The sequence below is a fragment of the Abramis brama genome (genome assembly GCF_963993115.1).
Source record: "Abramis brama genome assembly, chromosome: 22".
NCBI lineage: Eukaryota > Metazoa > Chordata > Actinopteri > Cypriniformes > Leuciscidae > Abramis > Abramis brama.
Window position 1 is genome coordinate 6,527,073 of NC_139984.1, and position 17,858 is coordinate 6,544,930.

The window sequence follows — 17,858 nt, forward strand, 5'->3', positions numbered from 1 at the left end:
TTAAAAACCCATAACAGTCCACAACCTAATCTGAATTTTAGTTGGGAGGAGGATATACCCCCTCAATATCTGTGGAGGCTTGGGCTCCGAGTCTAGGAGAATCCGGAGAGAAATGTGTCTAGTCCCTGGATATTATAAATGTATGAGGATGAGAGAGAAACTGAGACCAGCATCTCAGCAACCCTTCATTAATACCGAAAAACATCAAACTCTAATAGACGTCTTAAAGCAAAATTAAAATGATGAATAATTCCACCAATGCTAATTATTACAGATCATTAACAAAGATTTTTATTACATCACAGGTTTTTTTTTTTTTTTTTTTTTTAGTAAATGGCTTTACATTGTAGAACAAGCCCATAAATAAATATCATGGTGCCAAGAATATGCCATATCTCATGAAAAAATGTTTTCAGTGTTATCATCCTGACAGTTAAGCACATCCTCTTCAATTCTCAATTCTACAAAAAAGGGTTATTATTGTTAAGTAAAACATTTTAGTTTAAATAAAGTGAAAGTAAATTATAAATATTCAAAAATATTTAAAGGAGAACTCCGGTCAATTTTAACATTGAGCTCATTTTTTTGTACATTTGGAGTGCTGTCAGTACAGAGAACAACGACAAAAATCGGTGTTGCCTACACCGTGTTATCCTCTTTTTAAAATTTGCACCCTGTTGACTTCAATGGGGCAAGTTTTAAACCTGCTTTTAGCCTCTTAACATCCTTGATGTGTCATTACAAGTGCACAGCCAATGTGAGTGATTCCTTCAGAGTGAACACGGTGAATCTGACTGCAGTAGATGTGAAAGATATGAATAAAAATGATGTTATTTCAGCCAGCGCACATACCTGTATTTACATCCTGTTTTCGGTCGAAGTCCACAGTAGTCGTGGACACAGTAGTGCAAATTTTAAAAAGAGGATAACACGGTGTAGGCAACACCGATTTTTGTCGTTGTTCTCTGTACTGACAGCACTCCAAATTTACAAAAAAAATGAGCTCAATGTTAAAATTGACTGGAGTTCTCCTTTAAGTGTTGCCTTGGAAACTAACCAAATTAAGTTGAAGCACAAACATTACTGATTGGAAATAAAATTAAAACTACACGTGAAATAAAAGGAAATTAAATAATAAAATAATATATTTTAAAAATGATAATTTAAATAATATTAAAAAAAAAGCACATTACAAAATTGCAAACAATTAATTTTGTTTGTGAACACTGAAAATATAAGACTAAAAGCAAGTTCAAAATATTAGAAACTATGATAGTACATAATTAATACAAAAAATAACAACAATGCTACAATGTTTTTATTTTTTTTATTTTTTTATTCACTGGACAGGATGATGGCTGTGTAGAATTTAGTAAGAATAATTTTTAGAATTATAATTGCAAAAAAAATAAGGTAATTACTGGACAATATATGATTGTCATGAATATAATGTCATAATGCAAAAATAGGCCTAAATAAGCTTTTTTTTTCATACAAAATTTAACTAATTATATATTTCCTATGATTTTTGGGTTGAAATATGACCCAGACATGTTTCCTTGAGATTCACTTCAAAGCTCAGTTAATAATGTAAGAGGCAGGTTCTTCTGGAAGGTGAGCAGGATTTCGTCTCTGTCAGAAGTCAGTCACACAGGAAGTTTTCCACACCGTTAGACAGAAATGTGACCCAGTTACTCGCCCAGTATCATCGAGCTCCCGCTGAGAGACTTCCCTGATCAAAGACCAGTCGACCTCCACGCTGAACTATCTGCTGCACCAGTTTACCCATGCTGTTCACCAGTTTAACCTGCTCAAAGACCAGTCAACCCCAACGCTGAACTATCTACCTACTCAGACCAGTCGAACTCCACGCTGAACTATCTGCTCCACCAGTTTACCCATGCTGTTCACCAGTTTAACCTGCTCAAAGACCAGTCGACCTCCACGCTGAACTATCTACCTACTCAGACCAGTCGAACTCCACGCTGAACTATCTGCTCCACCAGTTTACCCATGCTGTTCACCAGTTTAACCTGCTCAAAGACCAGTCGACCTCCACGCTGAACTATCTGCTCCACCAGTTTACCCATGCTGTTCACCAGTTTAACCTGCTCAAAGACCAGTCAACCCCAACGCTGAACTATCTGCTGCACCAGTTTACCCATGCTGTTCAGCAGTTTAACCTGCTCAAAGACCAGTTGACCTCCACGCTGAACTATCTGCTCCACCAGTTTAACCATGCTGTTCACCAGTAAAACCTGCTCAAAGACCAGTCGACTATTTTAGTAGTTTAAGCAGGCCAGTTCCTTTAGTTAACCCTTAAAGACTCAGACAGCCACCCGCGGCTAAACATGACTATTATTCTTAAATGTTTAACCCTCTGAGGTCTGAGCTGTTTTCTGGGCCCTGGAGGTGTTCTGACATGCTCTGACATTTGTGGTTATTTCTGTTACTTGTGACATTTTCATGGCTAAAATCTAATTACATTGTATTCAGCACAAACTCTGCTACAATAATATATCAGCAGCATGTATGTAAAAGTTTGTAGTTTTGAGATAATGACATTTATGCGTGGTTTGTGAAAATACAAAAAAAAAATCTCACTGAAATAAGGCCATGAAACCCATACTGATTATTTCTTCACAAGACTTTTGAAAATTGTATCACATAGCCTAGAATATTTGCTCTAAAACTGTGAAAATCACCCTGACTGCTCATTCAGATAAGACAATATATTGATTTAAAATTTTTACGACGTGTTTTGTGTGAGAAAGCTTTATGCGGAAGGTCATTAATATGTAAGCTTTTCACACCTGAGAAAGACAAAGACCCTCCCCTAATGGCCCTATTAGGAGCTATCAGGCCCTGTCATTCTGGGCAACCTTGCACAATACTGTAAATGAGGATATTTAAAAAAGAATGGCTTTTAAATTGTTTGGATTTATTTACAACACAACATAGTCCAAAGATACACAACAATACCAAAAAAGCACTTATTGAAAACAATGATCCAAAGACAGAGACCTTTGTGCCATTCCTAAAAACATTGTACATACCTTTCATTTCCAAGGTGTTTGATTTTCACTTTACCATGTTCATGTACAGAGACTCATGTGAATGTTGAAGTCAGCAGGACTCGGTGGCATCTGGGCCCTGAAAGAAAAAAAAAAGTGATACTGATATCAAGAGAAAGGCCTGCACGATTTTGGGAATAAATTTTAGATTTTTCTGGTTAAAATTGCTTTTTAAAATTCACAGAATACACACACACACACACACACACACACACACAAATGTTTCCAACAATATATAATATAATGAACACCAGGTTTGTTGTGCCTTGTAGGCATAGGCTATGAGCAGTGCTGGATAAAATAATAATAACAATAACCTATAGCAGTATAAATCTTCCAAAAGATTTCAGTAACAACTAAGCTAGAAAAAAATATATTGATTATCATGTTACTTCAAATGTTTCCATTCGTTATGATGATATGAAATGAGATAATAGTAAAAACATGAAGCCGTTTGGTGCGTTTTGCTTTTCAAACGCGATCCAAAATATGATACATTCAAACGCGATCGCGCTGCAAAATATGATACATTCAAACGCGATCACGATCCAAAATATGATACATTCAAACGCGATCGCGCTCAAATATAAAACATTATGGTTACCATATACATATCTACGTTTGAGCAGATATCCACAAACACAGTAACAGTAAACACGGGTCTAAATATTATAATATTCCCCATATATCTAGCAACAGTTCAACTGCAATGTGAAATTTATGCAACAATAACAAACTAATATGTAAGAATTTCTTACCTTACATCTTTCTTGTCTTCAAATCGCGTTCTTATTCTTCTGAGGTAAATCCAATGTAAGCTCAGGCGCGTCTTTCAAACTCGACAAAAAGCAGAGACTTGTGAAGTGTTTTGGTGTTTTGTTGTTGAGGTAATGAGCGTGATCGCGTTCCATGTGGAGATTTGCATGTGAATCTCTTTTGCGCTCGTGGGCGTGGTCAAATTAAAACTAATGAGCAAGCGTTTGAGATACTGGACATCTTGTTGGTTTTATACAAATTACTTAAACAGAGAATATTTGTTTTCAGTTTGAATCCGATCATTTAAAAGTACACACTTAAATGTTTATAAAGGTATATGGCTCATAAATGTGTGACAAGTATTCGCTGAGTTTTGTTTCAGTTTATAGACGTGCTCAAGAAAAAAAAGTTCACCGCGACGGAGAGGCAGAACGCACACCCTGTTTATTTTCTTTATTTTACAAAAGCACAATGTTTTGATTTGATTGCAAGTGGACACATACAAAAGTAGAAATATCACAGATTCTTTTTTTATATTTCTTTTTTCTGTATGACCATAAATGACGGAGTAATTTAAGTTTATAGTGCTACAATGTGGAGAAAATCCAGCAAAACGCGCCTGCGCGTTTGCCGACCTCAGAGGGTTAATAACTTTTGAACCACTAATCCACTCTGTATGCTTTAAAAAGAGGATCTTCCCGACTTTTCAGTGGTATCACATAGTCGGACATTCAGAAGCTCTGTAGTGAAAGTGTTTACGTCATCATGTTTTGACCAGCTTTGATTAGTCAAAAAACCCATGCGGTTTGTTGTTGAGTAAAACAGGAACGATAGTTGATGCTTAGTCCCACCCCCATGCCCAGATTTTGAACCAGCAATTAGCATGTTTCTTTGAAAATTTGAACAAACACAAAGTGAAAATAGTTTTTGCGTGCATGAAAACACACAAAAGAACAGATTTTCTCTCTGACAAAGCATAACATCACAAACCAAAAAACAAGTGTACACCAGCGGCACACATCAGATGAGGCATTGAAATGTATGTGTTCAGACGAGTCGCTGCACGATGTCCCGGTGGAATTGATTCTGACGGAAATAAGTGGCGGAGCCAAGCAAGTCACTTTTGCTTCAGTGTTATTATATAACAATGCTTTTAATTATTTTACTTCCTGAACTTTTTTGAGACACATCTACATTTGTCAGTGAATAAAAAACACCAGTTTTTCACTAATAATGTTTTTCCTGTAATAATGTAATAACTTGCTTGGGGATTGTTACATGTAGACAAATTTTCATCTGGAAGTCTAAAACATCCTAGCATAACTCGCTAAAGGAAAACAAAATATCCAAATTTCAGGAGGTTCTGTTTGAGTTCACAGTAAACAGGTGGTTTTTTTCTTCTTCTTAATTCTGGTAAATTCATCCATTCTCAGACAAAATAAATGTCAAACTTTTAAATGAGCTAGATGGAAATGCCAAGTTGTCCTGTTTAAAATGATATACGGCACCTGATGACTTTTAGAAAAGATAAGAAAAGTACAGGCGAGTCTGGCGCCCCAAAAATGTTCTAGCCTTTAAGGGTTAATCAGCCAAAACCGCTCACCAAAATCACCAACACAACACACACTGCGGTGTGATTTGACTATTATTTATAGCCCATTATAGTATTAATTAATATTTTGAATTAGCTCATACCTGCATGCTTTTTTGCACATAGTGATCTGTCAGATATTAAGATGTCAATAACTCTTTCCCCTCCAGCGCAGCGTTTTGGATAATTTTCACAAAAATGTCATGGTCCCTAGAATATTTTGTTATATGAATATCTAAACATGCAATATATAAAAAGTAAGAACAAACCCTCTGCTTTTAAACAACAGCACAACAATTATTCTAGCTTCATGTATTCTATTTTAAAGTTTCATAAAAAAGCAATATTTTGAGCAGAAAGCAGGACTCTTTCAGAAGATGTGTCATAGCCCCCAATATAACACTGAAAACACGGAAACCCGGAAAATTCTGTGTTTGGCGGGGAAGGAGTTAAGATGTGATCTTATGATGAACTTGAACGTCAGCTCGGCCAGCCGTGTGTGTCGGTACTCTCCGAGAAATGAATTTCTGATTCTGATATTGAGTACTTGAGGCTGCTAGATTTACAATACATCTTTCGCTTGAGAATGAGTGAAACGAGTCGAAACGAACACACACTGCCGCTCAGTTTAATTGAAGAAATGAAATTCAGTGTGAGGATATCATCATGTTTCATCTTGTGCTGACGTGTGTGTGTGTGCAGGTGTTTTGACAGAGCTGTGGAGGAGTGGAGGCAGTTCCACTGTGACATGAACGATCTCTCGCAGTGGCTGAGCGACACTGAACAGATCCTGGCGGACACGACCCGACCGGACGGGGAGCTGGACCTGGATCGCGCTCGGGGACAACAACAGGTCAGAGGTCGAAGGTCACACATCCGTTCTATAATCACACAGTGGTTAAAGCTTTGCTTACCAGCAGGTTGTAGGTTCAGCTACCAGACTCTTACAGTACTCAACAGTTTTGGACTGGAACAACGGTAGGATTGTTTGGTTGCATGATGGTTGCCTCTCCTGTAGCTCAACATGGGCTCAGTTCCCATCAAATCTACAGCTGGGATACGCTTTAGATAAAAGCATCTGCCACTTGCATTAATGTCAATGTAAAAGTCATCAAAATGTCAAACTCTGAACAGAAGGGCAAGAATATATATCACACAACATAATTATAGAGGGGAGTAATCTTTAATCATGAATGCTAAGTGAGATCAGTCATCATTCTGTGAGTCACCGATTCATAATTGAGTGATAATTATATGATAATTTAGGCAATGAGCACTTCTAACTCGCAATTAAAATGAAAAAGAAATTATTTCTAGCATATGAGCAAAATAAGCCGGCATCAACCGCCATGTTTGTTCCACTGATGTGTGTATTGAGTGTTTTGAAGAGTCACACTGGCCTCTTCCTCTTCAGTTAACATGCTGAAAACTCCAGCGGGACATTATCATTAGACTCACGCATGCTGAAGTGTGTTTCACTGTCTGGGAGAGCTTTTGAGGGCAGGTGTGTGTGTGTGTCTGTGACGTGTGTCTGTATCTGTCTGTGTGTCTGTGTGTGTGTGTGTCTGTGACGTGTGTCTGTATCTGTCTGTCTGTGTGTGTGTGTGTGTGTGTGTGTGTCTGTGTGTGTAGAAAGTGCTGAAAGAGAGCGAGTTGAATGTGAAATTGTCCTCCAATACAAATTAAGGTCAGGCACATTTCTTGCCCTCAATTGCATATGAAGAGAATTGTCAACGTCATGTTTATCAGTTAAACACTCACAGGCCAACTGTCCATTAACCCCAGTGTGTGTGTGTGTGTGTGTAGGATCTGGAGGAGGGCTTGGCCTCTCATCAGTCTGTGATGGTGGTTTTGAGCGGGTCTGGCGAGCACATCATCGGTCAGGTGTCGTCCCCTGACGCCGCTCTGCTACAGGACAAGCTGGACGCTCTGAGACACCGCTGGACACGCGTCCAGAGACAAGTGTGCGACCGCCAGCGCAGGTTACCATCACCACAGCACACACACACACCTGCCAAAATCACAGATCAATATGTACATGTACAGTGGACATGAAGTCTTCACACTGTTTTTTGTGATGTAATAAAAAGGTGCTTCAACTAAGTGTTAGTTCAGGGGGTGAACACTTATGCAGTTATTCCACGTTTTTCATTTACTTTTTGTCACTTTGGCTGTCAGTGGCATTGCGTAGGTTGTCATTTGTACATGAAAGGTGCAAAAGTTCTGAAATGATTTATCTTTGTGTTTTTTTACCTCACAATAATCAGCTTTTATAACAAGGGTGTGTAGACGTGTCATGTCCACTGCAGAGGCATTCGTTTCTGATGTTGAATGATGTTGCTGTAGGTTGATGGGTGGAGATCCGCTCATGATGGATGTGTTTCAGCGGACGGCTGATCTGAGCCAGTGGCTGGAGCGCACAGAGGTTACCGTGGCAACATTGCCCGTTTCAGCCACTGACAACAACCTCAGAGAGCTCAAGGTTCAACACACACACACACACACACACACACACACTGACCTGCGTCATCAGCTGACTACAGTCAAGCTATTCTAGAGGACAATTTTTATTTATTTTTATATGTATTCATTATATTATATATTAGGGATGCACTGATACCACTTTTTCCAGAGAGAGGCCGTACCGATACTTTTATTTTTGATACTCACCGATGCTTGTATTTTCGTTGCATTTGTAATTTTTAAATATATTAGGTAGAGAAACCAAAAGAATATGAATCATATTCATTGGTTTAATTTGTTTGCAAATATATCATTCATGCTTAATTATGCACATTAAAATGTACTATATTGTGTAAATAATAAAACATTATTAAAAACATAATTAAAGACAAGTAAACAGTCAGTAATATAAATTAGAACAAATAATCAAATTACATATAGCACAAATAAATACAATAGACCGAATATGAAATAAGTTGTTTTTCAGGTGGGTCTGACAGCAGTTTTCATGTACAGAATTTGAATAAAGTAATCAAATGTAAAATAATACTGCGTAGTCTTCACTGTATAAATTAAATATAGATGGATATTTATAAAGTTATCAAAGTCATTTAGTCAAGAGCAGTGAGTGATTTCTTTGTCTTTTGTTGTTTGATTAACATTAAAACAGGATTATTAGGCTGCTGCCCCTTTAAGATCGAATGAACGGATCCAGTATAATGATACACATGCTTTTATTTCTCAACTGTTTACATTCACTTAAGACATAACTGACTGTGTTTACCAGGATACTGTCCAAGATGGGCGTTTTACATAATTGTGTGTGAATTAGTCAGTTCAAGCGCAAGAAGACGTTGAAGGAGAATTCAATTCAGTATTCAAGCGCTGTCAGAGATGCGGCTTTTCGAGACTGATACTGGCATCAATGCATCCCTTGCAAAAAAAAAAAAAAAGATTATATATATATTTTTTACACTTTATTTTATATTATTTTGCATGTTACATTTATTTTTATTTTAATACTATTTACAACTTTTGGTTTAGTACTGGATTACTGGTTTGGTTTATTTTGTTTTATATACTATATTTAGCTGTTATTATTTAAGACATTTTATGAGGACTTAACAGAACATTTCCAAAATGATCTAAATGACTCATAGTTTAAGATTGACAGTTTAATTATAAACAATTTTAATTGATTACTCTCTAAAACTGCTGCTAGTGCCTCATAATGTCTGCTTTATCTCTCTCTCTCTCTCTCTCTCTCTCTCTCTCTCTCTCTCAGGCCTTAACGGAGGAGATGGATGGTCAGAATGAGACGTTGTCATGGCTGAATAAAACTGGCTCTCAGATCTTGTCAAACTCCAGTCTGAGTCCTCAGGACAGAGACATTCATGTGAATAAAATAAGGCAGATCAACATCAGTTGGAGTAAAGTACGAAACAACTCCATAGCACACAAACACACCAAAGTCTCTCTCTCTCAATCTCTCTACCGTAATATCTCTTTTTGTGTTGCCCTCATGTTTTCACATCTACTCTGCTGTCTGGTGGGTACAATTTAATGATGTCAAATGAGACACACACAATAGAGCGCTGCAGTAATGATGTATTTTTGTAGGCCAACCCGTACTTTTGCATCACTCTGGTTCCCTCAACAAAAACCCAATAGGATTTTTGTATTATTGCAGAAGATAATCTCTGTGACTAACAAAAGTTTATGATTCTTACAGGTTTTGTTCGTTACGATAATCTTTACAAATAAACACAACTTTTATGAAAATTCAATTCAAGCGTATTGTAAATCTGGACGTGGTACTCGTCCTCAGTAGGCTCAGTTGTAGGCTCAATCTCAGAATGGTCATTTATATGCTGATTAATCTGCCTGGCTCCTATACCGGTCTGTCACCACTGCTTTCTGTGAAATTGCTGTGATATTGATGTGTAAAGAGTGCTATTGTGTGTGTTTAAAGGTGAGTGGTAAATTGCTGGATAAGGTGCGTGAGGTGGAGGGCCGTCTGCAGACGCACACACAGGTCCAGGACGAGACCCGGCTGCCGTCCTACAGCCAGTTCCAGGAGCGCATGAACAGACTGGGAGACTGGGTTTACATCTCCAGCCAGTCTCTGAGTGACGTCGCACCCACTGAGAGACAGGTCAGACCATATATATATATATATATATATATATATATATAAAAATATGCGGAAAAGCGACTCATTTCAACCTTCTTTCTGACCCTCTGTCTGAAATGATCTGTTTTAAAGGGGCGGCTCCTTTAAGGCTTGTCAGTAAAAAAATGAACCGGTCAGTATTAACTAACATGGTCTAGCATCCATGTAATGCTGCAAAGTCATTAATGGCCTTTAGAACTGTAATACTTAGTTTTTGTTGTTGTCATAATTTGTTTAACAGTATTGCATTCTAGTAAATGTTTATGTGGAATATTGACAATTAAGCTGATTAACATGTAACATCAACTTGTTTGGGACGCTGGGATCCTTCTGAAGCCTCTACAGAGACGCGGTGTAGGCAAATGTCAGCCGTTAAGTGACTGAATGCCAGTGGGCGGGGCCTGTGGTGCGATGATGTAAAACTGTTCGACGATGTCTTGATCTGGAGGCAGTCATATGCAAATATATTTGCCTGTGTGATGTTACAGATCCTACAATATAAAAATTAGCTTTGTTTATAATGAGAAGGACGTTTTAAACTGTGAAACTTGCAGGATGTTTTAATGGTACAAAGACCTCTAAAATGTCAAAAGATCAAGGCAAATTTGACCCCTTTAAAGTTCCTCCAGAAATCATGCTAAATTATTCTGATTTAATTATGTCTTTCCTAAACCCTTATGACTGTCTTCTGCTGAACACGAAAAAATATATTTTGAAGAATGTAAGTAACCAAACAGATTTGGTGACCATTGACTTACATTGTATGAACAAAAAAACACTGAGATACATTTCTCAAAATGTCGTCTTTTGTGTTCGATCAAAGAAAGAAACTCATAGTTCTGGAATGACATAAGGGAGAGTAAATGATGACAGAATTTAAGTTTTTGGTTGAATCCTCCCTTTAGTTTAAAGCTTTCCAGGACGTTTTGTTCTGTTGTGGTAGTCATCCCAATGAAACCACGATATCTTATAAATGAATAACACGTTTTATTGTCTAGTATTGAGATCTGACTGGTCTGTGTGTGTGTGTGTAGGTTCTGGAAATGTCCATGCGAGAGCAGAAGCGAGAGCTGGAGGAGTTGTTGTCTTACTCTATTGAGCTCCAGAGGAAACAGATACTTTTACCACAGGAAAAGGTTTGTGTCGCCCAGCAAGTTAAACTGAGCTGAGCTTCAATTCACTTACTTTTCTTTGTTAGTAGTGCAATGCCAAAGCAGATTTTAAATGCATGAACCTGAAAGTAAATAATTTTACCGTAATGAATTGAGCTTGACGCGAAAGGTTACACCAACACAAATATCCTGCATTGAAATTCATTCCGGTTTTCATATTCAGTTTGTCTGTTCTGACAGACATGACAGTAATTACCGTTGAGATTTTGTATTCGGGATGGTGTTTACCAAACAACACCAAATACAACAGGTCCAATAAGTAATACCTCCGCCTTATCCGCATTTAAGAGAAGAAAATTAGAGGCCGTCCAGTATTTTATATCTTTAACGCACTCTTTCAGCTTGGGTAATTTAGAGATTTCATCTGGTCGTGATGAAATGTATAACTGAGTATCATAGGCAAAACAGTGGAAAATAATTCCACGTTCTCTTATAATATTAACCAAGTGGCAGCAATTATTTTGAAAATAGTAGAGGGCCTAACACAGATCCTTGTGGCACTCCATAATTTACTGATGTTATCTTGGATTTTTCCCCATTCAGATAGACAAAATGGTAATGGTCTGAAGTGCACATGAATAGAGAGGTGGATGAGAATGTGTGTGTGTGTGTGTTTGTGCAGAGTAAAATCGAACAGCTGGCTGCAGATTGGAAAGCTCTGGATGTCAGATTGAAGGAGACGCCACAACAGCCTCTGTCTCCATGGACAAAACAAGTGTCTCAGCAGCACTTCACAAGTGAGTGCTGTGCAGACAGGTGAAATGGACACTCACGCTGCTCTTCCAGATCTAATTGAGTGTTTGCATTGTGTCTGTGTCTCTCAGCGAGTATGGCGTCTCCAGTTCACATGGTCAGTCTGCTGAGCGAGGAGCGCCATCACAGCCCAGAGCTGGTGGGCCCGACCGATCTCAACCAGACGGCCACGGAGCTGGCGGACTGGCTCCTCCTCATCCACCAGATGCTCAAATCCAGCATCGTCACAGTGGGAGACAAAGATGAGATCCGCACCACCATCGGACGCCTGCAGGTCAGGACATCAGAATTAGACCTGAGAGGGTGTTTGCCTTCACTTTGAAGACATTGAAGATTCATTTCCCCCTACCTGAGCAATTACAGACAACGTCTGGGCCGCTAAACCCTGGCCATTTTAAAACCCCAGTTTTGTGATTGTAGGTGACTAAGGGAGATCTAGAGCAGAGACATCCACAGCTGGAAGACATCATCACTCTGGCACAAAACATCAAGAACAAAACCTCCAACCTAGATGTGCGAACCTCCATCTCAGAGAAGCGTGAGCATATTATACATCATCTTAATCTTCATTTCATGTTTAGTCTTTGCCTTAGAGCTGCATGATTAATCATGATTAAGAGATCGTGATCTCGGTTCAAACACCCACGTGATTGCACTCATAATTGACAACGGTTTGCCTGTGTCTATTAAACCTTTGATGAAATCACAGTGAACAGATATATATATATATATATATATATATTAGGGCTGTCAATCGATTAAAATTTTTAAGCGATTAATCGCATGATTGTCATGAGTTAACTCGCGATTAATCGCACATTTTTTTTAATTGTTCTAAATGTACCTTAAATTAATACTTTTCAAGTTTGTAATACTCTAATCAACGTGGGCATGGATAAATATGGATGCTTTATGCAAATGTATGTTTATTATTGAAACCATAGTCAACATAGAGCATGAAGAGACATGTTTCAAAGGTCATAGATGTTTTTCAAAGAACTTGTTCATGTCTATTAGACACATGTAGAAAGAACAAAGAAATACCAGGTTCCCATTACTTCTCTTTCTTTGCACTGAGCAATTAACACAAACATGTTTAGATTTTTGCATGACAGGGCAGCTCTTCTGAAAATGCTAAATGTACATTTATTATTTATTATTACATTATAGTTTGTCTCTCTCTGTGCCCATTTTGATGAAGCTAAATTCTCAATAAAACTGTTTTCATTGGTATATTTTACTGTTTCTGTTGTCAAACAACGCAATGAAATGGTGACTGAAACGCGACCCATTAAGACATAACCCAGCGAGCAAAAAGTCGTCTAGAAGACGTCTAAAAGACGTCATTCTTAGACATCCAGAAGACGTCCTCACAGGAGCCAGAATGAAAGTTTTTTTGACGTCTTTTCTGGACATTGTATAGACGTAAATTAAAGACGTGCTAAAGACGTCATTCTTAGACATCCAGAAGACGTCCTCACAGGAGCCAGAATGAAAGTTTTTTTTACGTCTTTTCTGGACATTGTATAGACGTAAATTAAAGACGTGCTAAAGACGTCATTCTTAGACATCCAGAAGACGTCCTCACAGGAGCCAGAATGAAAGTTTTTTTTACGTCTTTTCTGGACATTGTATAGACGTAAATTAAAGACGTGCTACAGACGTCATTCTTAGACATCCAGAAGACGTCCTCACAGGAGCCAGAATGAAAGTTTTTTTTACGTCTTTTCTGGACATTGTATAGACGTAAATTAAAGACGTGCTACAGACGTCATTCTTAGACATCCAGAAGACGTCCTCACAGGAGCCAGAATGAAAGTTTTTTTTACGTCTTTTCTGGAAATTGTATAGACGTAAATTAAAGACATGCTAAAGACGTCATTCTTAGACATCCAGAAGACGTCCTAACAGGAGCCAGAATGAAAGTTTTTTTTACGTCTTTTCTGGACATTGTATAGACGTAAATTAAAGACGTGCTACAGACGTCATTCTTAGACATCCAGAAGACGTCCTCACAGGAGCCAGAATGAAAGTTTTTTTTACGTCTTTTCTGGACATTGTATAGACGTAAATTAAAGACGTGCTACAGACGTAATTGTTAGACATCTAAAGGCAGCCAGAATAAAAGTTGTATTAGACGTGTTTTCTGTAGTAGAAATGTCAAAGACTGTTAAAGACCCATACTGACATGGAAATCCCGTATGTGCATTTTGCAAGGATCCAACTTTAAAAAATATTTACTTACAAATATTTACAAAACAGTGGCAGTGAGTGAGCTAGTTCTCACTGAGAAAAACCCAGTTACTCATTGTTAATGGTTGTCGTGTCATGAAACTGCAGACACACAGACCATAGACCTAAATAAGATTTTAAAGAATATTGATAATATTGAATATTCAATTGAATAACTGTGTAGTGTATATACTTGCATTTGTATATCTTAACAATATAACTGTAATAAACTGCTTACCATTTTCCTGTAAACCAAACTAATCACTCCAAGAAATCAACTGCTTACCATTTTCCTGTAAACCAAACTAATCACTCCAAGAAATCAACTATTTAAATCTCAAAATATATTTTTATTACCATTTTTTTCTGCTGGACCAATACTTAACAGCCGGAAGAGTAAAGTATAAATTAACACAATAAAACTTAAAAGCCAGAACAGTAAAGTTGTAAATGAACACAATTTCCCTTTAAATAATCTATAAAATGTTGTTAAAACAATATAACATAACAATTAACAAAATATGGCTGCTATAAGGTTCACAAGCTTCATTTATAGCAGCAAGCAGTTTCAGATGATCGGCTACAGACTTTATTTTGGCCTCTGTTGCAGCTGGGTCCCATTTCATGACAGCAGCTACAATCAAAGCAAAAAAATCCACATGTAAAATAAATAAATACAAATGCCACTGTTGTGGTTTAGCTTATAGCAGAGATACATAGTTGAAAATTTGAGTACTCGAATCAATTAAATGAAATAAATCACAAATCAAGTAAAATTACATCAAGCCTGATATAAGGCATTCCACACACACACACACACACACACACACACACACACACACACACACACACAGGGGCCATTTACAACTTCATGCGATTTTAGTGATCGGATAGCTATATGATCTTGAAAAGACCAGGTGTAAATGCCCTCCGAAACGCATTCGTGACGCATTTGAATCTGATTGCTCAAACCACTTCAGGAGGTGGTCTGGGTCGCATTCCAGAAGAAACTGGACAAGTGTAAATGCATCTGGTTGTTGAAACCACATATGTAAATTTTACTCCTCCCAAAAACGCTCTAAAATAAAGGTGTGAGAGCATGTTATAGGCTATATGTCATGTTATAGCTAGTTATGACGACGCTACTGCCACATCGCCGCTGACCATCTAACGTTATTCATCAAGCCAATGTGCAAACTATCGCAAATCAAAGTGAAAGTAAGTCCCCGATGCTTAACACACAGTTATCATCATTAAAAGTAAAGAAACGAAATGATCTTACCAGGGCTGTTGCGCTCTCTCCTATTGCGGTCTTTGATTTAGAAATTTTAACGGATGATCAATAAAATGCAGCTCATATCTGTTGCTTTCGGTGACGTGAACGCCATTAAATTTGCATAGCAAGGGAATCGAAGATCGGATTTATATCCGGTTTGCAAAAACATATTTATGTGACCAGGTGTAAATGGAAATGTTGTGATAAAACAGATAGCTATCCGATCTGAGAAAACGCATCAAGTGGCCAGGTTTAAACAGCCCCATATACACACACACACACACACACACATATTAGGGGTGTAAGTTAACGGTTCACAAAATTCATGGTTCGGTTCAATACGATACACTTGTGTCACGGTTCGGTTTCAAAAAATGAAATGTAATATTGTAGTTATAAACAAAGGTTTATTTTAGTTCAGATTAACATTTGAGGGCAGTAATTTTATTCATGTCAAAATAAAACCAACGTAATGTAACTTGAAAGCATTATAGCCTACTATTCCTGCCAAACTTCCATGGTTACAGTTAGTGTTACTACAGTAAATCCATGGTGAATGTTGCTGATCTGTGGACACTGGATTGTTCATTCATGGCACAATGTTTCCACGTCAGCGCTGTTTGATCCGTTATTAACAGAGAAATATGAATGCTTCTCAGATCTCGCAGCGATGTTATTACTTCAGTGGGGATCTCTTAGAGCCGTGTACTGATAAACTGATAAACGGCCCGTGAAGCACATAATAACAGGACCTGCTTTCTGGTCAGTTAGCCTACAGTACCTGCTTTTTTTGTGGAAACCAAATCTTTTGATTGTGAGAGAGCCATGTGTTAAAAGTCAGATGGCACTTAAAGGAGAAGTTCACTTTCAAAAAAACTTTTGCTGATAATTTACTCACCCCCATGTCATCCAAGATGTCCATGTCTTTCTTTCTTCAGTCGCAAAGAAATTAAGGTTTTTGATGAAAACATTCCAGGATTTCCCCCCATGTAATGGATTCTATTGGGACCCAAACGGTAGAAGGTCCAAATGACAGTTTAAGTGCAGCTTCAAAGGGCTTTAAACGATACCAGATGATGAATAAGGGTCTTATCTAGCGAAACGATCGGTCATTTCCAAAATAAATAAAAAAGTTTAAGTTTTATAAGCACAAACGCTCGCCTTGCTCTGTTCTGTGATGCGCGTTCGTGACGTCACGTAATACGCAATTACGTTGAAAAGGTCACGCTTGACGTGTTTGCAAATGTGCAGAAGGAGGACCATATACACATTTTCAAATGTATTTGTGTCAGTTTATCGTTTAAAATGCCCATTTCGTGTGCGTATCCTGGGTGTTTTAATATTAAAAAGCCAAAAAGAACATTTTCTTCAGGACAGAAATTTTTCAAGCGTGACCTTTTCAACGTAATTGCGTATTACGTGACGTCACGAACGCGCATCACAGAACAGAGCAAGGCGAACATTTGTGCTTATAAAACTTAAACTTTTTTATTTATTTTGGAAATGACCGATCGTTTCGCTAGATAAGACCCTTATTCATCATCTGGTATCGTTTAAAGCCCTTTGAAGCTGCACTTAAACTGTCATTTGGACCTTCTACCGTTTGGGTCCCAATAGAATCCATTACATGGGGGGAAATCCTGGAATGTTTTCATCAAAAACCTTAATTTCTTTGCGACTGAAGAAAGAAAGACATGGACATCTTGGATGACATGGGGGTGAGTAAATTATCAGCAAAAGTTTTTTTGAAAGTGAACTTCTCCTTTAAGCTACTTTATGATTTGCCCTATGTCTGAACAAAAGAAATAAAAGTTAACTATCTATACCATATTGAATTGCATAGTATCATATTTTTGCAATGCGTTGAATCGAAATCGAATCGCACCGGATCGTAATAATAGTGAATCGTATTGCATTGCATTGGTAGCTGCCAGCTGCTTATATGTATCATTAATGTATTGTATCGTTGGCTATGCATCGAGATGCATATCGTATCGGCCTCAGTTATGGAGATGCACATCCCTAATACCTACATAGGAAAAGTAACTACATTTACATACTGTGAATCGTTTTTTTTTATTTATCGAGAATCGTTTTTGCATCGAAAAATCGCAATTGTATCGAATTATGACATTTTCTTAATCTTACACCCCTAATATAAACACATACATATAGTACTTTGGAGACCAATTGTGTTTAAATAACATTGAGACAAAGGAGGTAGAGGACGAATACTCACTTCTCTTGGTAGCTGTTCTGATGAATGACGGATCCTAGCCACAGAAAGATAAAAGAGAGAGGTAAAAGGGGGGAATTAATTAGCATGGGTCACATTTCATTCGTTTTGTCTGGTATCTAAAACTTATGT

The 17,858-nt window shown here is 37.7% G+C and overlaps 1 protein-coding gene across 7 annotated transcripts in view; it reads left to right on the top strand.

Annotated features, from left to right (window-relative positions):
- The window catches only part of utrn (utrophin), a gene marked incomplete at its 3' end in the record, with an annotated part of 239,702 nt that overhangs the window by 70,746 nt on the left and 151,098 nt on the right, over positions 1-17,858 (top strand). For all 7 annotated transcript variants that reach the window (XM_084099868.1, XM_084099871.1, XM_084099870.1 and 4 more), the window contains 9 exons: positions 6,124-6,274; positions 7,228-7,403; positions 7,768-7,903; positions 9,170-9,319; positions 9,857-10,039; positions 11,092-11,193; positions 11,852-11,966; positions 12,054-12,256; positions 12,403-12,520. In XM_084099868.1, the coding sequence (XP_083955994.1) occupies positions 6,124-6,274; positions 7,228-7,403; positions 7,768-7,903; positions 9,170-9,319; positions 9,857-10,039; positions 11,092-11,193; positions 11,852-11,966; positions 12,054-12,256; positions 12,403-12,520 (1,334 nt within the window). The remainder of the gene's footprint in view (positions 1-6,123; positions 6,275-7,227; positions 7,404-7,767; positions 7,904-9,169; positions 9,320-9,856; positions 10,040-11,091; positions 11,194-11,851; positions 11,967-12,053; positions 12,257-12,402; positions 12,521-17,858) is intronic.